This window comes from Oncorhynchus tshawytscha, linkage group LG08 (genome assembly GCF_018296145.1).
Source record: "Oncorhynchus tshawytscha isolate Ot180627B linkage group LG08, Otsh_v2.0, whole genome shotgun sequence".
Classification (NCBI taxonomy): Eukaryota; Metazoa; Chordata; class Actinopteri; order Salmoniformes; family Salmonidae; genus Oncorhynchus; species Oncorhynchus tshawytscha.
In genome coordinates, this window is record NC_056436.1 from 425,715 (window position 1) to 451,750 (window position 26,036).

The 26,036-nt window shown below is 44.6% G+C and overlaps 1 protein-coding gene across 6 annotated transcripts in view; it reads right to left on the reverse strand.

Moving 5' to 3' along the window:
* Positions 1-26,036, reverse strand: part of fgfr3 (fibroblast growth factor receptor 3) — a 276,573-nt gene that overhangs the window by 41,462 nt on the left and 209,075 nt on the right. For 4 of the 6 annotated variants that reach the window (XM_042325041.1, XM_042325040.1, XM_042325045.1 and 1 more), the window contains 2 exons: positions 24,004-24,157; positions 21,131-21,309 (listed from right to left, as the gene is read on the reverse strand). In XM_042325041.1, the coding sequence (XP_042180975.1) occupies positions 21,131-21,309; positions 24,004-24,157 (333 nt within the window). Of the gene's footprint in view, positions 1-21,130; positions 21,310-22,545; positions 22,691-24,003; positions 24,158-26,036 lie in introns of all 6 variants that reach the window. The other 2 variants (XM_042325043.1, XM_042325042.1) reach the window with 1 other exon arrangement.

Consider the following 26,036-nt stretch of genomic DNA (forward strand, 5'->3'; position numbering starts at 1 on the left):
AGAGACAGTAGTGGTATAGGTACAGTAGTGGTCTGGTAGTGGTATAGAGACAGTAGTGGTCTGGTAGTTGTAGTGGTATAGAGACCGTAGTGGTCTGGTAGTGGTATAGATACAGTAGTGGTCTGGTAGTGGTATAGATACAGTACTGGTCTGGTAGTGGTATAGATACAGTAGTGGTCTGGTAGTGGTAATGGTATAGAGAGAGTAGTGGTCTGGTAGTGGTATAGAGACAGAAGTGGTCTGGTAGTGGTATAGAGACAGTAGTGGTCTGGTAGTGATATAGAGACAGTAGTGGTCTGGTAGTGGTATAGAGACAGTAGTGGTCTGGTAGTGGTAGTGATACAGTAGTGGTCTGGTAGTAGTAGTGGTATAGAGACAGTAGTGGTCTGGTAGTGGTAATGGTATAGAGACAGTAGTGGTCTGGTAGTGGTATAGAGACAGTAGTGGTATAGATTCAGTAGTGGTCTGGTAGTGGTACAGAGACAGTAGTGGTCTGGTAGTGGTAGTGATATAGAGACAGTAGTGGTCTGGTAGTGGTAGTGGTATAGAGACAGTAGTGGTCTGGTAGTGGTCTGGTAGTGATAAAGAGACAGTAGTGGTCTGGTAGTGGTAGTGGTATAGAGACAGTAGTGGTCTGGTAGTGGTAGTGATATAGAGACAGTAGTGGTCTGGTAGTGGTAGTGATATAGAGACAGTAGTGGTATAGGTACAGTAGTGGTCTGGTAGTGGTATAGAGACAGTAGTGGTCTGGTAGTGGTAGTGGTATAGAGACAGTAGTGGTCTGGTAGTGGTATAGATACAGTAGTGGTCTGGTAGTGGTATAGAGACAGTACTGGTCTGGTAGTGGTATAGAGACAGTAGTGGTCTGGTAGTGGTATAGAGACAGTAGTGGTCTGGTAGTGGTATAGAGACAGTAGTGGTCTGGTAGTGGTAGTGGTATAGAGACAGTAGTGGTCTGGTAGTGGTCTGGTAGTGATATAGAGACAGTAGTGGTCTGGTAGTGGTAGTGGTATAGAGACAGTAGTGGTCTGGTAGTGGTAGTGATATAGAGACAGTAGTGGTCTGGTAGTGGTATAGAGACAGTAGTGGTCTGGTAGTGGTATAGAGACAGTAGTGGTATAGATACAGTAGTGGTCTGGTAGTGGTATAGAGACAGTAGTGGTCTGGTAGTGGTATAGAGACAGTAGTGGTCTGGAAGTGGTATAGATACAGTAGTGGTCTGGTAGTGGTAGTGGTATAGAGACAGTAGTGGTCTGGTAGTGGTAATGGTATAGAGACAGTAGTGGTCTGGTAGTGGTAATGGTATAGAGACAGTAGTGGTCTGGTAGTGGTATAGAGACAGTAGTGGTATAGATTCAGTAGTGGTCTGGTAGTGGTACAGAGACAGTAGTGGTCTGGTAGTGGTAGTGATATAGAGACAGTAGTGGTCTGGTAGTGGTAGTGGTATAGAGACAGTAGTGGTCTGGTAGTGGTCTGGTAGTGATATAGAGACAGTAGTGGTCTGGTAGTGGTAGTGGTATAGAGACAGTAGTGGTCTGGTAGTGGTAGTGATATAGAGACAGTAGTGGTCTGGTAGTGGTAGTGATATAGAGACAGTAGTGGTATAGGTACAGTAGTGGTCTGGTAGTGGTATAGAGACAGTAGTGGTCTGGTAGTTGTAGTGGTATAGAGACCGTAGTGGTCTGGTAGTGGTATAGATACAGTAGTGGTCTGGTAGTGGTATAGATACAGTACTGGTCTGGTAGTGGTATAGATACAGTAGTGGTCTGGTAGTGGTAATGGTATAGAGAGAGTAGTGGTCTGGTAGTGGTATAGAGACAGAAGTGGTCTGGTAGTGGTATAGAGACAGTAGTGGTCTGGTAGTGATATAGAGACAGTAGTGGTCTGGTAGTGGTATAGAGACAGTAGTGGTCTGGTAGTGGTAGTGATACAGTAGTGGTCTGGTAGTAGTAGTGGTATAGAGACAGTAGTGGTCTGGTAGTGGTAATGGTATAGAGACAGTAGTGGTCTGGTAGTGGTATAGAGACAGTAGTGGTATAGATTCAGTAGTGGTCTGGTAGTGGTACAGAGACAGTAGTGGTCTGGTAGTGGTAGTGATATAGAGACAGTAGTGGTCTGGTAGTGGTAGTGGTATAGAGACAGTAGTGGTCTGGTAGTGGTCTGGTAGTGATAAAGAGACAGTAGTGGTCTGGTAGTGGTAGTGGTATAGAGACAGTAGTGGTCTGGTAGTGGTAGTGATATAGAGACAGTAGTGGTCTGGTAGTGGTAGTGATATAGAGACAGTAGTGGTATAGGTACAGTAGTGGTCTGGTAGTGGTATAGAGACAGTAGTGGTCTGGTAGTGGTAGTGGTATAGAGACAGTAGTGGTCTGGTAGTGGTATAGATACAGTAGTGGTCTGGTAGTGGTATAGAGACAGTACTGGTCTGGTAGTGGTATAGATACAGTAGTGGTCTGGTAGTGGTACAGAGACAGTAGTGGTCTGGTAGTGGTAGTGATATAGAGACAGTAGTGGTCTGGTAGTGGTAGTGGTATAGAGACAGTAGTGGTCTGGTAGTGGTCTGGTAGTGATATAGAGACAGTAGTGGTCTGGTAGTGGTAGTGGTATAGAGACAGTAGTGGTCTGGTAGTGGTAGTGATATAGAGACAGTAGTGGTCTGGTAGTGGTAGTGATATAGAGACAGTAGTGGTATAGGTACAGTAGTGGTCTGGTAGTGGTATAGAGACAGTAGTGGTCTGGTAGTGGTAGTGGTATAGAGACAGTAGTGGTCTGGTAGTGGTATAGATACAGTAGTGGTCTGGTAGTGGTATAGAGACAGTACTGGGCTGGTAGTGGTATAGATACAGTAGTGGTCTGGTAGTGGTCATGGTATAGAGACAGTAGTGGTCTGGTAGTGGTATAGAGACAGTAGAGGTCTGGTAGTGATATAGAGACAGTAGTGGTCTGGTAGTGGTAGTGGTATAGGTACAATAGTGGTCTGGTAGTGGTATAGAGACAGTAGTGGTCTGGTAGTTGTAGTGGTATAGAGACAGTAGTGGTCTGGTAGTGGTATAGATACAGTAGTGGTCTGGTAGTGGTATAGATACAGTAGTGGTCTGGTAGTTGTAGTGGTATAGAGACAGTAGTGGTCTGGTAGTGGTATAGATACAGTAGTGGTCTGGTAGTGGTATAGAGACAGTAGTGGTCTGGTAGTGGTATAGATACATTAGTGGTCTGGTAGTGGTAATGGTACAGAGACAGTAGTGGTCTGGTAGTGGTATAGAGACAGTAGTGGTCTGGTAGTGGTATAGGGACAGTAATGGTCTGGTAGTGATATAGAGACAGTAGTGGTCTGGTAGTGGTATAGAGACAGTAGTGGTCTGGTAGTGGTAGTGATACAGTAGTGGTCTGGTAGTAGTAGTGGTATAGAGACAGTAGTGGTCTGGTAGTGGTAATGGTATAGAGACAGTAGTGGTCTGGTAGTGGTATAGAGACAGTAGTGGTATAGATACAGTAGTGGTCTGGTAGTGGTATAGAGACAGTACTGGTCTGGTAGTGGTATAGATACAGTAGTGGTCTGGTAGTGGTACAGAGACAGTAGTGGTCTGGTAGTGGTAGTGATATAGAGACAGTAGTGGTCTGGTAGTGGTAGTGGTATAGAGACAGTAGTGGTCTGGTAGTGGTCTGGTAGTGATATAGAGACAGTAGTGGTCTGGTAGTGGTAGTGGTATAGAGACAGTAGTGGTCTGGTAGTGGTAGTGATATAGAGACAGTAGTGGTCTGGTAGTGGTAGTGATATAGAGACAGTAGTGGTATAGGTACAGTAGTGGTCTGGTAGTGGTATAGAGACAGTAGTGGTCTGGTAGTGGTAGTGGTATAGAGACAGTAGTGGTCTGGTAGTGGTATAGATACAGTAGTGGTCTGGTAGTGGTATAGAGACAGTACTGGGCTGGTAGTGGTATAGATACAGTAGTGGTCTGGTAGTGGTAATGGTATAGAGACAGTAGTGGTCTGGTAGTGGTATAGAGACAGTAGAGGTCTGGTAGTGATATAGAGACAGTAGTGGTCTGGTAGTGGTAGTGGTATAGGTACAGTAGTGGTCTGGTAGTGGTATAGAGACAGTAGTGGTCTGGTAGTTGTAGTGGTATAGAGACAGTAGTGGTCTGGTAGTGGTATAGATACAGTAGTGGTCTGGTAGTGGTATAGATACAGTACTGGTCTGGTAGAGGTATAGATACAGTAGTGGTCTGGTAGTGGTAATGGTATAGAGACAGTAGTGGTCTGGTAGTGGTATAGAGACAGAAGTGGTCTGGTAGTGGTATAGAGACAGTAGTGGTCTGGTAGTGGTATAGAGACAGTAGTGGTCTGGTAGTGGTATAGAGACAGTAGTGGTCTGGTAGTGGTAATGGTATAGAGACAGTAGTGGTCTGGTAGTGGTATAGAGACAGTAGAGGTCTGGTAGTGATATAGAGACAGTAGTGGTCTGGTAGTGGTAGTGGTATAGAGAGAGTAGTGGTCTGGTAGTGGTATAGATACAGTAGTGGTCTGGTAGTGGTAATGGTATAGAGACAGTAGTGGTCTGGTAGTGGTATAGAGACAGTAGAGGTCTGGTAGTGATATAGAGACAGTAGTGGTCTGGTAGTGGTAGTGGTATAGAGAGTAGTGGTCTGTGGTCTGGGTCTGGTAGTGGTATAGATAGTGGTCAGTGGTAGTGGTCTGGTAGTGGTAGTGGTATAGAGACAGTAGTGGTCTGGTAGTGGTAGTGGAATAGAGACAGTAGTGGTCTGGTAGTGGTAGTGATATAGAGACAGTAGTGGTCTGGTAGTGGTAGTGGTATAGAGACAGTAGTGGTCTGGTAGTGGTAGTGAAATAGAGACAGTAGTGGTCTGGTAGTGGTAGTGAAATAGAGACAATAGTGGTCTGGTAGTGGTAGTGGTATAGAGACAGTAGTGGTCTGGTCGTGATATAGAGACAGTAGTGGTCTGGTAGTGGTATAGAGACAGTTGTGGTCTGGTAGTGGTAGTGGTATAGAGACAGTAGTTGTCTGGTAGTGGTATAGAGACAGGAGTGGTCTGGTAATGGTATAGAGACAGGAGTGGTCTGGTAGTGGTAGTGAAATAGAGACAATAGTGGTCTGGTAGTGGTAGTGGTATAGAGACAGTAGTGGTCTGGTCGTGATATAGAGACAGTAGTGGTCTGGTAGTGGTATAGAGACAGTAGTGGTCTGGTAGTGGTAGTGATACAGTAGTGGTCTGGTAGTAGTAGTGGTATAGAGACAGTAGTGGTCTGGTAGTGGTAATGGTATAGAGACAGTAGTGGTCTGGTAGTGGTATAGAGACAGTAGTGGTATAGATTCAGTAGTGGTCTGGTAGTGGTACAGAGACAGTAGTGGTCTGGTAGTGGTAGTGATATAGAGACAGTAGTGGTCTGGTAGTGGTAGTGGTATAGAGACAGTAGTGGTCTGGTAGTGGCATGGTAGTGATAAAGAGACAGTAGTGGTCTGGTAGTGGTAGTGGTATAGAGACAGTAGTGGTCTGGTAGTGGTAGTGATATAGAGACAGTAGTGGTCTGGTAGTGGTAGTGATATAGAGACAGTAGTGGTATAGGTACAGTAGTGGTCTGGTAGTGGTATAGAGACAGTAGTGGTCTGGTAGTGGTAGTGGTATAGAGACAGTAGTGGTCTGGTAGTGGTATAGATACAGTAGTGGTCTGGTAGTGGTATAGAGACAGTACTGGTCTGGTAGTGGTATAGATACAGTAGTGGTCTGGTAGTGGTACAGAGACAGTAGTGGTCTGGTAGTGGTAGTGATATAGAGACAGTAGTGGTCTGGTAGTGGTAGTGGTATAGAGACAGTAGTGGTCTGGTAGTGGTCTGGTAGTGATATAGAGACAGTAGTGGTCTGGTAGTGGTAGTGGTATAGAGACAGTAGTGGTCTGGTAGTGGTAGTGATATAGAGACAGTAGTGGTCTGGTAGTGGTAGTGATATAGAGACAGTAGTGGTATAGGTACAGTAGTGGTCTGGTAGTGGTATAGAGACAGTAGTGGTCTGGTAGTGGTAGTGGTATAGAGACAGTAGTGGTCTGGTAGTGGTATAGATACAGTAGTGGTCTGGTAGTGGTATAGAGACAGTACTGGGCTGGTAGTGGTATAGATACAGTAGTGGTCTGGTAGTGGTAATGGTATAGAGACAGTAGTGGTCTGGTAGTGGTATAGAGACAGTAGAGGTCTGGTAGTGATATAGAGACAGTAGTGGTCTGGTAGTGGTAGTGGTATAGGTACAGTAGTGGTCTGGTAGTGGTATAGAGACAGTAGTGGTCTGGTAGTTGTAGTGGTATAGAGACAGTAGTGGTCTGGTAGTGGTATAGATACAGTAGTGGTCTGGTAGTGGTATAGATACAGTACTGGTCTGGTAGAGGTATAGATACAGTAGTGGTCTGGTAGTGGTAATGGTATAGAGACAGTAGTGGTCTGGTAGTGGTATAGAGACAGAAGTGGTCTGGTAGTGGTATAGAGACAGTAGTGGTCTGGTAGTGGTATAGAGACAGTAGTGGTCTGGTAGTGGTATAGAGACAGTAGTGGTCTGGTAGTGGTATAGTGACAGTAGTGGTCTGGTAGTGGTAGTGGTATAGAGAGAGTAGTGGTCTGGTAGTGGTATAGATACAGTAGTGGTCTGGTAGTGGTAATGGTATAGAGACAGTAGTGGTCTGGTAGTGGTATAGAGACAGTAGAGGTCTGGTAGTGATATAGAGACAGTAGTGGTCTGGTAGTGGTAGTGGTATAGAGAGAGTAGTGGTCTGGTAGTGGTATAGATACAGTAGTGGTCTGGTAGAGGTAATGGTATAGAGACAGTAGTGGTCTGGTAGTGGTATACAGACAGTAGTGGTCTGGTAGTGGTCTAGAGACAGTAGTGGTCTGGTAGTGGTAGTGGTATAGAGACAGTAGTGGTCTGGTAGTGGTAGTGGAATAGAGACAGTAGTGGTCTGGTAGTGGAAGTGGTATAGAGACAGTAGTGGTCTGGTAGTGGTATAGAGACAGTAGTGGTCTGGTAGTGGTATAGAGACAGTAGTGGTCTGGTAGTGGTCTAGAGACAGTAGTGGTCTGGTAGTGGTAGTGAAATAGAGACAATAGTGGTCTGGTAGTGGTAGTGGTATAGAGACAGTAGTGGTCTGGTCGTGATATAGAGACAGTAGTGGTCTGGTAGTGGTATAGAGACAGTTGTGGTCTGGTAGTGGTAGTGGTATAGAGACAGTAGTTGTCTGGTAGTGGTATAGAGACAGGAGTGGTCTGGTAGTGGTATAGAGACAGGAGTGGTCTGGTAGTGGTAGTGGTATAGATATAGTAGTGGTCTGGTAGTGGTAGTGGTATAGAGACAGTAGTGGTCTGGTAGTGGTATAGATACAGTAGTGGTCTGGTAGTGGTATAGAGACAGTAGTGGTCTGGTAGTGATATAGAGACAGTAGTGGTCTGGTAGTGATATAGAGACAATAGTGGTCTGGTAGTGGTAGTGGTATAGAGACAGTAGTGGTCTGGTAGTGGTAGTGGTATAAAGACAGTAGTGGTCTGGTAGTGGTATAGAGACAGTAGTGGTCTGGTAGTGGTCTGGTAGTGATATAGAGACAGGAGTGGTCTGGTAGTGGTAGTGGTATAGAGACAGTAGTGGTCTGGTAGTGGTATAGAGACAGTAGTGGTCTGGTAGTGGTAGTGGTACAGAGACAGTAGTGGTCTGGTAGTGGTATAGAGACAGTAGTGGTCTGGTAGTGGTATAGAGACAGTAGTGGTCTGGTAGTGGTATAGAGACAGTAGTGGTCTGGTAGTGATATAGAGACAGTAGTGGTCTGGTAGTGATATAGAGACAATAGTGGTCTGGTAGTGGTAGTGGTATAGAGACAGTAGTGGTCTGGTAGTGGTAGTGGTATAGAGACAGTAGTGGTCTGGTAGTGGTATAGAGACAGTAGTGGTCTGGTAGTGGTCTGGTAGTGATATAGAGACAGTAGTGGTCTGGTAGTGGTAATGGTATAGAGACAGTAGTGGTCTGGTAGTGGTATAGAGACAGTAGTGGTCTGGTAGTGGTATAGAGACAGTAGTGGTCTGGTAGTGGTATAGAGACAGTAGTGGTCTGGTAGTGATATAGAGACAGTAGTGGTCTGGTAGTGGTATAGAGACAGTAGTGGTCTGGTAGTGGTAATGGTATAGAGACAGTAGTGGTCTGGTAGTGGTATAGAGACAGTAGTGGTATAGATTCAGTAGTGGTCTGGTAGTGGTACAGAGACAGTAGTGGTCTGGTAGTGGTAGTGGTATAGAGACAGTAGTGGTAGTGGTATAGAGACAGTAGTGGTCTGGTAGTGATATAGAGACAGTAGTGGTCTGGTAGTGGTATAGAGAGAGTAGTGGTCTGGTAGTGGTATAGATACAGTAGTGGTCTGGTAGTGGTAATGGTATAGAGACAGTAGTGGTCTGGTAGTGGTATAGAGACAGTAGAGGTCTGGTAGTGATATAGAGACAGTAGTGGTCTGGTAGTGGTAGTGGTATAGAGAGAGTAGTGGTCTGGTAGTGGTATAGATACAGTAGTGGTCTGGTAGTGGTAATGGTATAGAGACAGTAGTGGTCTGGTAGTGGTATACAGACAGTAGTGGTCTGGTAGTGGTCTAGAGACAGTAGTGGTCTGGTAGTGGTAGTGGTATAGAGACAGTAGTGGTCTGGTAGTGGTAGTGGAATAGAGACAGTAGTGGTCTGGTAGTGGTAGTGATATAGAGACAGTAGTGGTCTGGTAGTGGTAGTGGTATAGAGACAGTAGTGGTCTGGTAGTGGTATAGAGACAGTAGTGGTCTGGTAGTGGTCTAGAGACAGTAGTGGTCTGGTAGTGGTAGTGAAATAGAGACAATAGTGGTCTGGTAGTGGTAGTGGTATAGAGACAGTAGTGGTCTGGTCGTGATATAGAGACAGTAGTGGTCTGGTAGTGGTATAGAGACAGTTGTGGTCTGGTAGTGGTAGTGGTATAGAGACAGTAGTTGTCTGGTAGTGGTATAGAGACAGGATTGGTCTGGTAGTGGTATAGAGACAGGAGTGGTCTGGTAGTGGTAGTGGTATAGATATAGTAGTGGTCTGGTAGTGGTAGTGGTATAGAGACAGTAGTGGTCTGGTAGTGGTATAGATACAGTAGTGGTCTGGTAGTGGTATAGAGACAGTAGTGGTCTGGTAGTGATATAGAGACAGTAGTGGTCTGGTAGTGATATAGAGACAATAGTGGTCTGGTAGTGGTAGTGGTATAGAGACAGTAGTGGTCTGGTAGTGGTAGTGGTATAGAGACAGTAGTGGTCTGGTAGTGGTCTGGTAGTGATATAGAGACAGTAGTGGTCTGGTAGTGGTAGTGGTATAGAGACAGTAGTGGTCTGGTAGTGGTATAGATACAGTAGTGGTCTGGTAGTGGTAGTGGTATAGAGACAGTAGTGGTCTGGTAGTGGTATAGAGACAGTAGTGGTCTGGTAGTGGTATTGGTCCAGAGACAGTAGTGGTCTGGTAGTGGTATAGAGACAGTAGTGGTCTGGTAGTGATATAGAGACAGTAGTGGTCTGGTAGTGATATAGAGACAATAGTGGTCTGGTAGTGGTAGTGGTATAGAGACAGTAGTGGTCTGGTAGTGGTAGTGGTATAGAGACAGTAGTGGTCTGGTAGTGGTATAGAGACAGTAGTGGTCTGGTAGTGGTCTGGTAGTGATATAGAGACAGTAGTGGTCTGGTAGTGGTAATGGTATAGAGACAGTAGTGGTCTGGTAGTGGTATAGAGACAGTAGTGGTCTGGTAGTGGTATAGAGACAGTAGTGGTCTGGTAGTGGTATAGAGACAGTAGTGGTCTGGTAGTGATATAGAGACAGTAGTGGTCTGGTAGTGGTATAGAGACAGTAGTGGTCTGGTAGTGGTAATGGTATAGAGACAGTAGTGGTCTGGTAGTGGTATAGAGACAGTAGTGGTATAGATTCAGTAGTGGTCTGGTAGTGGTACAGAGACAGTAGTGGTCTGGTAGTGGTAGTGGTATAGAGACAGTAGTGGTAGTGGTATAGAGACAGTAGTGGTCTGGTAGTGATATAGAGACAGTAGTGGTCTGGTAGTGGTATAGAGACAGTAGTGGTCTGGTAGTGGTAGTGGTGTAGAGACAGTAGTGGTCTGGTAGTGGTATACAGACAGTAGTGGTCTGGTAGTGGTATAGTGACACTAGTGGTCTGGTAGTGGTAGTGGTATAGAGACAGTAGTGGTCTGGTAGTGGTAGTGGTATAGAGACAGTAGTGGTCTGGTAGTGGTATAGAGACAGTAGTGGTCTGGTAGTGGTAGTGATATAGAGACAGTAGTGGTCTGGTAGTGGTAGTGGTATAGAGACAGTAGTGGTCTGGTTGTGATATAGAGACAGTAGTGGTCTGGTAGTGGTATAGAGACAGTAGTGGTCTGGTAGTGGTAGTGGTATAGAGACAGTAGTGGTCTGGTTGTGATATAGAGACAGTAGTGGTCTGGTAGTGGTATAGAGACAGTAGTGGTCTGGTAGTGATATAGAGACAATAGTGGTCTGGTAGTGGTAGTGGTATAGATACAGTAGTGGTCTGGTAGTGGTAGTGGTATAGAGACAGTAGTGGTCTGGTAGTGGTATAGATACAGTAGTGGTCTGGTAGTGGTAGTGGTATAGAGACAGTAGTGGTCTGGTAGTGGTATAGAGACAGTAGTGGTCTGGTAGTGGTAGTGGTATAGAGACAGTAGTGGTCTGGTAGTGGTATAGAGACAGTAGTGGTCTGGTAGTGGTATAGTGACAGTAGTGGTCTGGTAGTGGTAGTGGTATAGAGAAAGTAGTGGTCTGGTAGTGGTAATGGTATAGAGACAGTAGTGGTCTGGTAGTGGTATAGAGACAGTAGTGGTCTGGTAGTGGTATAGAGACAGTAGAGGTCTGGTAGTGATATAGAGACAGTAGGTGTCTGGTAGTGGTATAGGGACAGTAATGGTCTGGTAGTGGTATAGAGACAGTAGTGGTCTGGTAGTGGTCTGGTAGTGGTATAGAGACAGTAGTGGTCTGGTAGTGGTAGTGGTATAGAGACAGTAGTGGTCTGGTAGTGGTATAGATACAGTAGTGGTCTGGTAGTGGTAGTGGTACAGAGACAGTAGTGGTCTGGTAGTGGTATAGAGACAGTAGTGGTCTGGTAGTGGTATAGAGACCGTAGTGGTCTGGTAGTGGTAGTGGTATAGAGACAGTAGTGGTCTGGTAGTGGTATAGAGACAGTAGTGGTCTGGTAGTGGTAGTGGTACAGAGACAGTAGTGGTCTGGTAGTGGTATAGAGACAGTAGTGGTCTGGTAGTGGTATAGAGACAGTAGTGGTCTGGTAGTGGTATAGAGACAGTAGTGGTCTGGTAGTGATATAGAGACAGTAGTGGTCTGGTAGTGATATAGAGACAGTAGTGGTCTGGTAGTGGTCTGGTAGTGATATAGAGACAGTAGTGGTCTGGTAGTGGTATAGAGACAGTAGTGGTCTGGTAGTGATATAGAGACAGTAGTGGTCTGGTAGTGATATAGAGACAGTAGTGGTCTGGTAGTGATATAGAGACAGTAGTGGTCTGGTAGTGATATAGAGACAGTAGTGGTCTGGTAGTGGTCTGGAAGTGATATAGGTACAGTAGTGGTCTGGTAGTGGTATAGAGACAGTAGTGGTCTGGTAGTGGTAGTGGTATAGAGACAGTAGTGGTCTGGTAGTGGTAGTGGTATAGAGACAGTAGTGGTCTGGTAGTGGTATAGATACATTAGTGGTCTGGTAGTGGTAATGGTACAGAGACAGTAGTGGTCTGGTAGTGGTATAGAGACAGTAGTGGTCTGGTAGTGGTATAGAGACCGTAGTGGTCTGGTAGTGGTAGTGGTATAGAGACAGTAGTGGTCTGGTAGTGGTATAGATACAGTAGTGGTCTGGTAGTGGTAGTGGTATAGAGACAGTAGTGGTCTGGTGGTGGTATAGAGACAGTAGTGGTCTGGTAGTGGTATAGAGACAGTAGTGGTCTGGTAGTGGTAATGGTATAGAGACAGTAGTGGTCTGGTAGTGGTATAGAGACAGTAGTGGTCTGGTAGTGGTATAGAGACAGTAGTGGTCTGGTAGTGGTATAGAGACAGTAGTGGTCTGGTAGTGGTATAGGTACAGTAGTGGTCTGGTAGTGGTATAGAGACAGTAGTGGTCTGGTAGTGGTAGTGGTATAGAGACAGTAGTGGTCTGGTAGTGGTAGTGGTATAGAGACAGTAGTGGTCTGGTAGTGGTATAGATACATTAGTGGTCTGGTAGTGGTAATGGTACAGAGACAGTAGTGGTCTGGTAGTGGTATAGAGACAGTAGTGGTCTGGTAGTGGTATAGAGACCGTAGTGGTCTGGTAGTGGTAGTGGTATAGAGACAGTAGTGGTCTGGTAGTGGTATAGAGACAGTAGTGGTCTGGTAGTGGTATTGGTACAGAGACAGTAGTGGTCTGGTAGTGGTATAGAGACAGTAGTGGTCTGGTAGTGGTATAGAGACAGTAGTGGTCTGGTAGTGGTATAGAGACAGTAGTGGTCTGGTAGTGATATAGAGACAGTAGTGGTCTGGTAGTGATATAGAGACAGTAGTGGTCTGGTAGTGGTCTGGTAGTGATATAGAGACAGTAGTGGTCTGGTAGTGGTATAGAGACAGTAGTGGTCTGGTAGTGATATAGAGACAGTAGTGGTCTGGTAGTGATATAGAGACAGTAGTGGTCTGGTAGTGATATAGAGACAGTAGTGGTCTGGTAGTGATATAGAGACAGTAGTGGTCTGGTAGTGGTCTGGAAGTGATATAGGTACAGTAGTGGTCTGGTAGTGGTATAGAGACAGTAGTGGTCTGGTAGTGGTAGTGGTATAGAGACAGTAGTGGTCTGGTAGTGGTAGTGGTATAGAGACAGTAGTGGTCTGGTAGTGGTATAGATACATTAGTGGTCTGGTAGTGGTAATGGTACAGAGACAGTAGTGGTCTGGTAGTGGTATAGAGACAGTAGTGGTCTGGTAGTGGTATAGAGACCGTAGTGGTCTGGTAGTGGTAGTGGTATAGAGACAGTAGTGGTCTGGTAGTGGTATAGATACAGTAGTGGTCTGGTAGTGGTAGTGGTATAGAGACAGTAGTGGTCTGGTAGTGGTATAGAGACAGTAGTGGTCTGGTAGTGATATAGAGACAGTAGTGGTCTGGTAGTGGTCTGGTAGTGATATAGAGACAGTAGTGGTCTGGTAGTGGTAGTGGTATAGAGACAGTAGTGGTCTGGTAGTGATATAGAGACAGTAGTGGTCTGGTAGTGATATAGAGACAGTAGTGGTCTGGTAGTGATATAGAGACAGTAGTGGTCTGGTAGTGGTCTGGTAGTGATATAGAGACAGTAGTGGTCTGGTAGTGGTAGTGGTATAGAGACAGTAGTGGTCTGGTAGTGGTATAGAGACAGTAGTGGTCTGGTAGTGGTATAGAGACAGTAGTGGTCTGGTAGTGGTATAGAGACAGTAGTGGTCTGGTAGTGATATAGAGACAGTAGTGGTCTGGTAGTGGTATAGAGACAGTAGTGGTCTGGTAGTGGTACAGAGACAGTAGTGGTCTGGTAGTGGTAATGGTATAGAGACAGTAGTGGTCTGGTAGTGGTATAGATTCAGTAGTGGTCTGGTAGTGGTATAGAGACAGTAGTGGTCTGGTAGTGGTCTGGTAGTGATATAGAGACAGAAGTGGTCTGGTAGTGGTATAGAGACAGTAGTGGTCTGGTAGTGGTAGTGATATAGAGACAGTAGTGGTCTGGTAGTGGGATTGATATAGAGACAGTAGTGGTATAGGTACAGTAGTGGTCTGGTAGTGGTATAGAGACAGTAGTGGTCTCGTAGTGGTAGTGGTATAGAGACAGTATTGGTCTGGTAGTGGTATAGATACAGTAGTGGTCTGGTAGTGGTAATGGTATAGAGTCAGTAGTGGTCTGGTAGTGGTATAGAGACAGTAGTGGTCTGGTAGTGGTATAGAGACAGTAGAGGTCTGGTAGTGATATAGAGACAGTAGTGGTCTGGTAGTGGTAGTGGTATAGAGAGAGTAGTGGTCTGGTAGTGGTATAGATACAGTAGTGGTCTGGTAGTGGTAGTGGTATAGAGACAGTAGTGGTCTGGTAGTGGTATACAGACAGTAGTGGTCTGGTAGTGGTATAGAGACAGTAGTGGTCTGGTAGTGGTATAGAGACAGTAGTGGTCTGGTAGTGGTATAGAGACAGTAGTGGTCTGGTAGTGGTATAGAGACAGTAGTGGTCTGGTAGTGGTATAGAGACAGTAGTGGTCTGGTAGTGGTAGTGATATAGAGACAGTAGTGGTCAGGTTGTGATATAGAGACAGTAGTGGTCTGGTAGTGGTATAGAGACAGTAGTGGTCTGGTAGTGGTAGTGGTATAGAGACAGTAGTGGTCTGGTAGTGGTATAGAGACAGTAGTGGTCTGGTAGTGATATAGAGACAATAGTGGTCTGGTAGTGGTAGTGGTATAGATACAGTAGTGGTCTGGTAGTGGTAGTGGTATAGAGACAGTAGTGGTCTGGTAGTGGTATAGATACAGTAGTGGTCTGGTAGTGGTAGTGGTATAGAGACAGTAGTGGTCTGGTAGTGGTATAGAGACAGTAGTGGTCTGGTAGTGGTAGTGATATAGAGACAGTAGTGGTCTGGTAGTGGTATAGATACAGTAGTGGTCTGGTAGTGGTATAGAGAAAGTAGTGGTCTGGTAGTGGTATAGAGACAGTAGTGGTCTGGTAGTGGTATAGAGACAGTAGTGGTCTGGTAGTGATATAGAGACAGTAGTGGTCTGGTAGTGGTATAGAGACAGTAGTGGTCTGGTAGTGGTACAGAGACAGTAGTGGTCTGGTAGTGGTAATGGTATAGAGACAGTAGTGGTCTGGTAGTGGTATAGATTCAGTAGTGGTCTGGTAGTGGTACAGAGACAGTAGTGGTCTGGTAGTGGTAGTGGTATAGAGACAGTAGTGGTCTGGTAGTGGTAGTGGTATAGAGACAGTAGTGGTCTGGTAGTGGTCTGGTAGTGATATTGAGACAGAAGTGGTCTGGTAGTGGTAGTGGTATAGAGACAGTAGTGGTCTGGTAGTGGTAGTGATATAGAGACAGTAGTGGTCTGGTAGTGGGATTGATATAGAGACAGTAGTGGTATAGGTACAGTAGTGGTCTGGTAGTGGTATAGAGACAGTAGTGGTCTCGTAGTGGTAGTGGTATAGAGACAGTATTGGTCTGGTAGTGGTATAGATACAGTAGTGGTCTGGTAGTGGTAATGGTATAGAGTCAGTAGTGGTCTGGTAGTGGTATAGAGACAGTAGAGGTCTGGTAGTGATATAGAGACAGTAGTGGTCTGGTAGTGGTAGTGGTATAGAGAGAGTAGTGGTCTGGTAGTGGTATAGATACAGTAGTGGTCTGGTAGTGGTAATGGTATAGAGACAGTAGTGGTCTGGTAGTGGTATAGAGAGAGTAGTAGTCTGGTAGTGGTATAGAGACAGTAGAGGTCTGGTAGTGATATAGAGACAGTAGTGGTCTGGTAGTGGTATAGAGACAGTAGTGGTCTGGTAGTGGTAGTGGTGTAGAGACAGTAGTGGTCTGGTAGTGGTATACAGACAGTAGTGGTCTGGTAGTGGTATAGTGACACTAGTGGTCTGGTAGTGGTAGTGGTATAGAGACAGTAGTGGTCTGGTAGTGGTATAGAGACAGTAGTGGTCTGGTAGTGGTATAGAGACAGTAGTGGTCTGGTAGTGGTAGTGGTATAGAGACAGTAGTGGTCTGGTAGTGGTAGTGATATAGAGACAGTAGTGGTCTGGTTGTGATATAGAGACAGTAGTGGTCTGGTAGTGGTATAGAGACAGTAGTGGTCTGGTAGTGGTAGTGGTATAGAGACAGTAGTGGTCTGGTAGTGGTATAGAGACAGTAGTGGTCTGGTAGTGATATAGAGACAATAGTGGTCTGGTAGTGGTAGTGGTATAGATACAGTAGTGGTCTGGTAGTGGTAGTGGTATAGAGACAGTAGTGGTCTGGTAGTGGTATAGAGACAGTAGTGGTCTGGTAGTGGTATAGAGACAGTAGTGGTCTGGTAGTGGTATAGAGACAGTAGTGGTCTGGTAGTGGTAGTGGTATAGAGACAGTAGTGGTCTGGTAGTGATATAGAGACAGTAGTGGTCTGGTAGTGGTATAGAGACAGTAGTGGTCTGGTAGTGGTATAGAGACAGTAGTGGTCTGGTAGTGGTATAGAGACAGTAGTGGTCTGGTAGTGGTATAGAGACAGTAGTGGTCTGGTAGTGATATAGAGAAAGTAGTGGTCTGGTAGTGGTAGTGGTATAGAGACAGTAGTGGTCTGGTAGTGGTAATGGTATAGAGACAGTAGTGGTCTGGTAGTGGTAGTGGTATAGAGACAGTAGTGGTCTGGTAGTGGTAGTGGTATAGAGACAGTAGTGGTCTGGTAGTGGTATAGAGACAGTAGTGGTCTGGTAGTTGTATAGAGACAGTACTGGTCTGGTTGTGATATAGAGACAGTCCTGGTCTGGTAGTGATATAGAGACAGTAGTGGTCTGGTGGTGATATAGAGGAAGTAGTGGTCTGGTAGTGGTATAGAGACAGTAGTGGTCTGGTAGTGATATAGAGACAGTAGTGGTCTGGTAGTGGTATAGAGACAGTAGTGGTCTGGTAGTGGTATAGAGACAGTAGTGGTCTGGTAGTGGTAGTGATATAGAGACAGTAGTTGTCTGGTAGTGGTATAGATACAGTAGTGGTCTGGTAGTGGTAGTGGTATAGATACAGTAGTGGTCTGGTAGTGGTAGTGGTATAGAGACAGTAGTGGTCTGGTAGTAGTAGTGATATAGAGACAGTAGTGGTCTGGTAGTGGTAGTGGTATAGAGACGGTAGTGGTCTGGTAGTGATATAGAGACAGTAGTGGTCTGGTAGTGGTAGTGGTATAGAGACAGTAGTGGTCTGGTAGTGGTATAGAGACAGTTGTGGTCTGGTAGTGATATAGAGACAGTAGTGGTCTGGTAGTGATATAGAGACAGTAGTGGTCTGGTAGTGGTAGTGGTATAGAAACAGTAGTGGTCTGGTAGTGGTATAGATACAGTAGTGGTCTGGTAGTGGTATAGAGACAGTAGTGTACTAAGTAGTGTACTGTTCAACATCCCAACCTTTTTTAGCATTATGTAGTCCAAATATAACATGATTCCACTATTTGTATCAGTTTGAATCACCTTTTATGGGGGAAGTTTATTTTGAAGGCAAACTTCAAATTCCACTATTGTGGCTAATCCTTTATTTGGCTAGCTTCACACAGCTGCTCATGGCAGAGGTGTCGACAAATATCCAACACATGGCTTAGTTGTTAGTTTGGCAATGTTGATCAGCACACAGTTGGATTACAATGTCAAGAAGGCAGGAGAAGGGGTTTACTGGAGTCTATTTTGTAAAGGTTCCACTGTTGAGTTTATCTGATGCATTTGCACACTGCAGTCAGTGCCCAACAGAGACAGAGGCACTGTTAGAGTTAGCTAGCATAACATATCCTCAGCAGTTTGAGCTGTGTCCTGTAAACAGTTTAATGTGACTAGCTAGCTAATGGCTGAAGTTATTTGTGTAACAAACCTTCCATAAACAAATATAGCTATCTACCTTTTAATGAATTGCCTGTTAATTAGGTAGCTAGTTACAGTAGCTTTCAGCTAGCTAGCTATAGAGGCTAGCTGCTGGACTTAGTACAATCACGCTAACATTAGTTAGTTAACATTATTTAGCTAGCTAACTAGCTAATTAAAGTATCTGTTTGCATTTATTGATTAACCTCAGCTTGAATACCACCATGTAGCTAGCTATCTACAGTAGCCTAGGTTTGTTTACATTTATACATTAACCTCAGCTTGAATACCACCATGTAGCTAGCTATCTACAGTAGCCTAGGTTTGTTTACATTTATACATTAACCTCAGCTTGAATACCACCATGTAGCTAGCTATCTACAGTAGCCTAGGTTTGTTTACATTTATAGATTAACCTCAGCTTGAATACCACCATGTAGCTAGCTATCTACAGTAGCCTAGGTTTGTTTACATTTATACATTAACCTCAGCTTGAATACCACCATGTAGCTAGCTATCTACAGTAGCCTAGGTTTGTTTACATTTATACATTAACCTCAGCTTGAATACCACCATGTAGCTAGCTATCTACAGTAGCCTAGATTTGTTTACATTTATACATTAACCTCAGCTTGAATACCACCATGTAGCTAGCTATCTACAGTAGCCTAGATTTGTTTACATTTATACATTAACCTCAGCTTGAATACCACCATGTAGCTAGCTATCTACAGTAGCCTAGATTTGTTTACATTTATACATTAACCTCAGCTTGAATACCACCATGTAGCTAGCTATCTACAGTAGCCTAGATTTGTTTACATTTATACATTAACCTCAGCTTGAATACCACCATGTAGCCAGCTATCTACAGTAGACTAGGTTTGTTTACATTTATAGATTAACCTCAGCTTGAATACCACCATGTAGCCAGCTATCTACAGTAGCCTAGGTTTGTTTACATTTATAGATTAACCTCAGCTTGAATACCACCATGTAGCTAGCTATCTACAGTAGCCTAGGTTTGTTTACATTTATAGATTAACCTCAGCTTGAATACCACCATGTAGCTAGCTATCTACAGTAGCCTAGGTTTGTTTACATTTATACATTAACCTCAGCTTGAATACCACCATGTAGCTAGCTATCTACAGTAGCCTAGGTTTGTTTACACTTCTTCTAACTGGCAGCATGGTGCAGGCAGCTGTGCTGTTGCCAAGCAACCGACCTGCGGTTTGAACTAGGCAAAAAATATGTTAGCATTGTCAGAAATGCTACAAAAAGGTAGGACATCATTGGTTCTTAACGGACAGAAATTAGCACGTGAGAGTGATAATTTATACATTTGATAAAAACTGTTGCACCTTGAAATGTAGTAAATCTGGCATTTTTTTAATCCAAGGGTCACTTTATGGATGCTGTAGTCTCGTTTTAATCCAACGTTTAGAATTTGACCTAGGTAGGCGCAAGAAGGACTCTTAAAAATCAATTGCTAATGACACTGTTAAAATATCCGGCATGTGGTTCTCGATAACGGCCGAACGGCTCATGACAAGAGGCTGGAATTGTTTATTTATTCATTTTCAATTTTATTGAACCTTTATTTGACTAGGCAAGTCAGTTAAGAACAAATGCTTATTTACAATGACAGCCTAGGAACAGTGAGATAACTGCCTTGTTTTTACCTTGTCAGCTTGGGGATTTGATCTTGCAACCTTTCGGTTAAAAGTCCAACACTCTAAACACTAGGCTACCTGCCGCCCAGGCAGGAGGAGGATGGAGGATACTGGTGTGTAACCTGGAGGATACTCATGTGAAATCTGCCACACCCACTTTTGAATCAGCTTTGTTTTGTCAGAGGAGAAAAACATGCCCACATTTAAACCGGCCAAACCTTCCCCTAACCCGGACGATGCTGGGCCAATTGTGCGACGCCCTATAGGACTCCTGGTCCTGGCCGATTGTGACACAGCCGGGGATCAAACCCCAGGCTTTAGTGACGCCGCGACACTGCGTTGCAGTGCCTTGATCTGTAAATGTCTGTCACATCCAATTTAATTGGTTTGATCACTTTACACATTTATTTTGGGAACCTCTCCTGTAAATGGCACATGAGTGGAGAAGGACCATCTCATTTCATGAGCGGAGAAGGACCATCTCATTTCATGAGCAGAGAAGGACCATCTCATTTCATGAGCAGAGAAAGACCATCTCATTTCATGAGCGGAGAAGGACCATCTCATTTCATGAGCAGAGAAGGACCATCTCATTTCATGAGCAAAGAAAGACCATCTCATTTCATGAGCGGAGAAGGACCATCTCATTTCATGAGCAGAGAAGGACCATCTCATTTCATGAGCAGAGAAGGACCATCTCATTTCATGAGCAGAGAAGGACCATCTCATTTCATGAGCAGAGAAGGACCATCTCATTTCATGAGCGGAGAAGGACCATCTCATTTCATGAGCGGAGAAGGACCATCTCATTTCATGAGCGGAGAAGGACCATCTCATTTCATGAGCGGAGAAGGACCATCTCATTTCATGAGCGGAGAAGGACCATCTCATTTCATGAGCGGAGAAGGACCATCTCATTTCATGAGCGGAGAAGGACCATCTCATTTCATGAGCGGAGAAGGACCATCTCATTTCATGAGAGGAGAAGGACCATCTCATTTCATGAGCAGAGAAGGACCATTTCATGAGCAGAGAAGGACCATCTCATTTCATGAGCAGAGAAGGACCATCTCATTTCATGAGCGGAGAAGGACCATCTCATTTCATGAGCAGAGAAGGACCATCTCATTTCATGAGCGGAGAAGGACCATCTCATTTCATGAGCAGAGAAGGACCATCTCATTTCATGAGCAGAGAAGGACCATCTCATTTCATGAGCGGAGAAGGACCGTCTCATTTCATGAGCGGAGAAGGACCGTCTCATTTCATGAGCAGAGAAGGACCGTCTCATTTCATGAGCAGAGAAACACCGTCTCATTTCATGAGCGGAGAAGGACCATCTCATTTCATGAGCAGAGAAGGACCATCTCATTTCATGAGCAGAGAAGGACCATTTCATGAGCAGAGAAGGACCGTCTCATTTCATGAGTGGAGAAGGACCGTCTCATTTCATGAGTGGAGAAGGACCATCTCATTTCATGAGCAGAGAAGGACCATCTAATTTCCTGAGTGGAGAAGGACCGTCTCATTTCATGAGCAGAGAAGGACCATCTCATTTCATGAGCAGAGAAGGACCATCTCATTTCATGAGTAGAAAAGGACCGTCTAATTTCATGAGCAGAGAAGGACCATCTCATTTCATGAGTGGAGAAGGACCGTCTCATTTCAAGCAAGAGCATTTCCGTCCACGTTCAATCTGCTCACCGGCTCTCCTGGATGAACTTTGACCTTTTTCAAAAGGAGGAGAGCGAGGACGGAGGAGAGAGGACCCAGGTGGTGAGCAAATGTCATTTATAAAAGGCCAGTTTATAGGTTTGTTGGAAATCTTGTATCTACTTTCTGTTACCTGTCTCTTTAAGGGGAACTTGGAGAGTTTCTGGATGGGCGGGGAGGGCAGGGTCTTCTGGGTAGACATCCTCATACGACAGAGGATGATGATGACGACAGCCAGGATGAACAGCACACAGCCCGTCACATAGATCAGGATGTCAGCATAGTCATCCTCCTTGTCATCATCGTGCAGCGCTAGGAGAGGTCAGGGGTTAGAGGTCAGGGGTTAGAGATCAGGGGTTAGAGGTTACAGAGTTAACGTTGGACTACAGTCACAACCACAACTACACTACAAACGTTGCAGACGGGCCCAGATCTGCTTGAACTATCATTTCAACAGCTTATCCCTCATTATCAAGACTGGCGTAACAATGTGTGATAAGGAGTTGGAAACTTGGCAAAAGAGCAGAGAAAGACTGGAACCCAGGCTCAGGAATCGGAATCACAACCATTGTGTGATTACATGTGTTGATTAATAGCCTACTGTCTTGTTCAGTTGAGTCACAACCATTGTGTTTAAATGTGTTGATTAATACCCTACTGTCTTGTTCAGTTGAGTCACAACCATTGTGTTTAAATGTGTTGATTAATACCCTACTGTCTTGTTCAGTTGAATCACAACCATTGTGTTTAAATGTGTTGATTAATATCCTACTGTCTTGTTCAGTTGAATCACAACCATCAGTCTAGGTGGCTGGAGGACATAGTTCAGTCTAGGAGGCTGGGGGTCATAGTTTAGTCTAGGAGGCTGGGGTTCATAGTTCAGTCTAGGAGGCTGGGGGACATAGTTCAGTCTAGGAGGCTGGGGGACATAGTTCAGTCTAGGTGGCTGGGGGACATAGTTCAGTCTAGGAGGCTGGAGGACTTAGTTCAGTCTAGGAGGCTGGGGGACATAGTTCAGTCTAGGAGGCTGGGGGTCATAGTTCAGTCTAGGAGGCTGGGGGTCATAGTTCAGTCTAGGAGGCTGGGGGTCATAGTTCAGTCTAGGAGGCTGGGGGACATAGTTCAGTCTAGGAGGCTGGGGGTCATAGTTCAGTCTAGGAGGCTGGGGGTCATAGTTCAGTCTAGGAGGCTGGAGGACATAGTTCAGCAGTAATCATCAATACTCATACTGAAGTCTCTACACTACAATCATCTCTAGGAGGCTGGGGGTCATAGTTCCGTCTAGGAGGCTGGGGGTCACAGTTCAGTCTAGGAGGCTGGAGGACATAGTTCAGCAGTAATCATCAATACTCATACTGAAGTCTCTACACTACAATCATCTCTAGGATGGTGGTGCTTCTTCAGCTGAATACTGTGCCACTGAGTAAATAAATGATTTGAAATCAAATTACATTTGAAAAGTTTCAGACACAGGCATACAAACAGAAATTCAGAGATTCAACCGTTAGAATGAGACATAGAGGAGAGAGAGAGAGGGGTAGGGTATACCTGGGAGAACGGTGAGCCAAGCAGAGTGGTAAGCATACCCAATAGAGTTCCCTGCTAGACAAGTATACTCTCCTGCATCCTCTAAAGACACATTGGTAAGGAAGAGGCTCTCTAGTTCCTTATCCGTAGTGTTTATACCAGCCGTCTGGAGAGGAGGGGAGGAGGAGAGGAGGGGAGGAGGGGAGGAGGAGGGAGAACAGAAAGAGATTTCATAAACCAAACGCTCCAAGAGAAAATGCACCAAACACCAAACCACTAAAATCACCGAACATCAGGAGCATCTCAGATTGGACCAGTCACCATGGGAATAGAGGGTTAGGGTTAGAGGTCAGGGGGTCAAAGGAAGCAGGACTGAAGACCTTATTCCACCGGGCTCAAGTCGGCTTGATGTAACACCACTAGGATGGTCTTTACCACCACCTGACAACAGCGGACACCCAGAGCAGCCATAGAGAAGCCATCACCCAGAGGTCACCACCACACCATGTACTGCTGTCAAACTGAGGAGAGGGGAGAGAGGGATGAATACACTGATAGGGCTGGAATAACATGGTGTGTGTTTGAGGAAGGGGGAGAGGGCAGCCTATTGAAGTACTAGCACTAATGAAGGGTGTGAAATTGTGGTTGTATTGATCTGAGGCAGGAGATGGTAAATGTATGAGACAAGCTACCTGACAAAACTCAGCTCAACCCTAATATAGGAGAGTGGGGGGGTTCTGCTCATCAACCAGCCAGCCATTCAGCAGCACAGGAGAGACAGACTGAGTCAGGATAGGGGACATATAGAGAGAGATATAGAGGGGAAACAGAGGGGAGAGAGAGAAGGAGAGATAGAGGAGGAGAGTAAACAGAGAGGGAGATATAGAGGAGAGGAAACCGAGGAGGAGAGATAGACGAGGGGAGACAGAGAGGGAGAGAGAATGAGAGATAGAGGAGGAGAGTAAACAGAGAGGGAGATAGAGGAGGAGAAACAGAGAGGGAGAGATAGAGGAGGGGAGACAGATATGGAGATATAGAGGAGGAGAAACAGAGAGGGAGAGATAGAGGAGAGGAACCTGAGGGGGAGAGATAGAGGAGGGGAGACAGAGAGGGAGAGAGAAGGAGAGATAGAGGAGGAGAGTAAACAGAGAGGGAGAAATAGAGGAGAGTAAACAGAGAGGGAGAGATAGAGGAGAGTAAACGGAGAGGGAGAGATAGAGGAGAGTAAACGGAGAGGGAGAGATAGAGGAGGGGAGACAGATAGGGAGAGATAGAGGAGGAGAAACAGAGAGGGAGGGGAGACAGATGGGTTAGATAGATAGAGGAGGGGAGACAGATGGGTTAGATAGATAGAGAAGGGGAGACAGATGGGTTAGATAGATAGAGAAGGGGAGACAGATGGGTTAGATAGATAGAGGAGGGTTGTTACAACAGTAGACAGCTTGGAACGCCAGGTGGTCGTAGTGATAGTGGGTTTACCTGGTTTACTTGGTCTGTGTACCATGAGCCAGAAGGCGTTTTCTGACTTTCCTACAAAGTTAGATGCTCGACACCAGTACTTCCCGGCATCAGCTTCGGTCACATTCAACACAGCCAGTATAACATCAACCTCTGTTCTCCTGCTCACTAGACTCTGGATAGAAGGGGTTAAAATACACTGGTGTAAACAACAACAACAACACAGCCAGTATAACATCAACCTCTGTCCTCCTGCTGACTGGACTCTGGAGGAGAGGAGGGTTAGAACCATACAATTACATATTATAACTCTACATTTGGATCCTAGCAACATGCCAAAAAAATTATCCATTTTGTTAAAGGAAAACTTTGATCCAACAGGATCTCTGTGGTTAAACCCACCATGAGATGGAAGCTGTAGATGAGGACATGAAAGGAAAGGAAAAGGGGGGATAACTAGTCAGTCCGACAACTGAAAGGCTTATGTAAGTACGTACGCAGAACACACACACCGCATCATTACTCGTGACAGAAAAAAACTGTTGATCAATAATTAAACACGATGTATCAAAACTGGACGTGGTTCATTAAAACAGATCATTTATCATATTAAGTATTAATATATTATATCTGGCTCACCCATAGAACACATTTATATAGGAATGACTTCGAATAAAAGTATCTGCTAAATGACGTACATTATACAGTTGAAGTCGGAAGTTTACATACACTTGGGTTGGAGTCATTAAAACTGGTTTTTCAACCACAACACACATTTCTTCTTATGGCTGCAGGGGCAGTATTGAGTAGCTTGGATGAAAGGTGCCCAGAGGTGCCCAGAGTAAAAGGCCTGCTCCTCAGTCCCAGTTGCTAATATATGCATATTATTATTAGGATTGGATAGGAAACACTCTGAAGTTTCTAAAACGGTTTGAATGATGTCTGTGAGTATAACAGAACTCATATGGCAGGCATAAACCTGAGAAGAATTCCAAACAGGAAGTGAGAAATCTGAGGTTGGTATATTTTCAACCCAGGCCCTATTGAATTCACATTGGGATATGGATGAAGTTGCACTTCCTAGGGCTTCCACTAGATGTCAACCATCATTAGAAACTTGAATGAGGCTTCTGCTGTGATGTGGGACTGAATAAAAGCTGAATGAGTCAGCTTACTGGCAGAGAGCCATTTCCTGATCACGCGCAATCCACATGATATCGACTTGCGTTCTGTTTTTTCTGTAGATACAAAGGAATTCTGTGGTTGGAACTTTATTGAAGATTTATGATAAAAACGTCCTAATGATTGATTCTATACTTAGTTTGAAATGTTTCTTCGACCTGTAATATAACTTTTTGAAGTTTTTGTCTGAAGTTCTTGTCCAAACGCACAAGCATTTGGATATGTGTACCTAACACTAACAAAAGTAGCTACTTGGACATAAATAACGGACATTATCGAACAAATCAAGAATTTATTGTGGAACTGCGATTCCTGGGAGTGCATTCTGATGAAGATCTTCAAAGGTAAGATAATATTTATCATGTAATTTCTGGATTCTGTTGACTCCAACATGGCAGCTAATTTGATTAATTTTCTGTGCGCCGTCTCATATTATTGCATGGTTTGCAAGTTTAAAAAAAATCTGACACAGCGGTTGCATTAAGGAGAGGTATATCTATAATTCCATGTGTATAACTTGTATTATCATCTATATTTATGATGAGTACTTCTGTTGAATTGATGTGGCTATGCAAAATCATTGAATGTTTTTGGAACTAGTGACGTAACGCGCCAACTCCGATTTTTTTTATATAAATATGAACTTTATCAAACAAAACATACATGTATTGTGTAACATCAAGTCCTATGAGTGTCATCTGATGAAGATCATCAAAGGTTAGTGATTAATTTTTATCTCTTTGGCTGGAAAAATGGCTGTGTTTATTCTGTGGCTTGGTGGTGACCTAACATAATCGTTTGTGGTGCTTTCGCTGTAAAGCATATTTGAAATCGAACACTGTGGTGGGATTAACAACAAGATTACCTTTAAA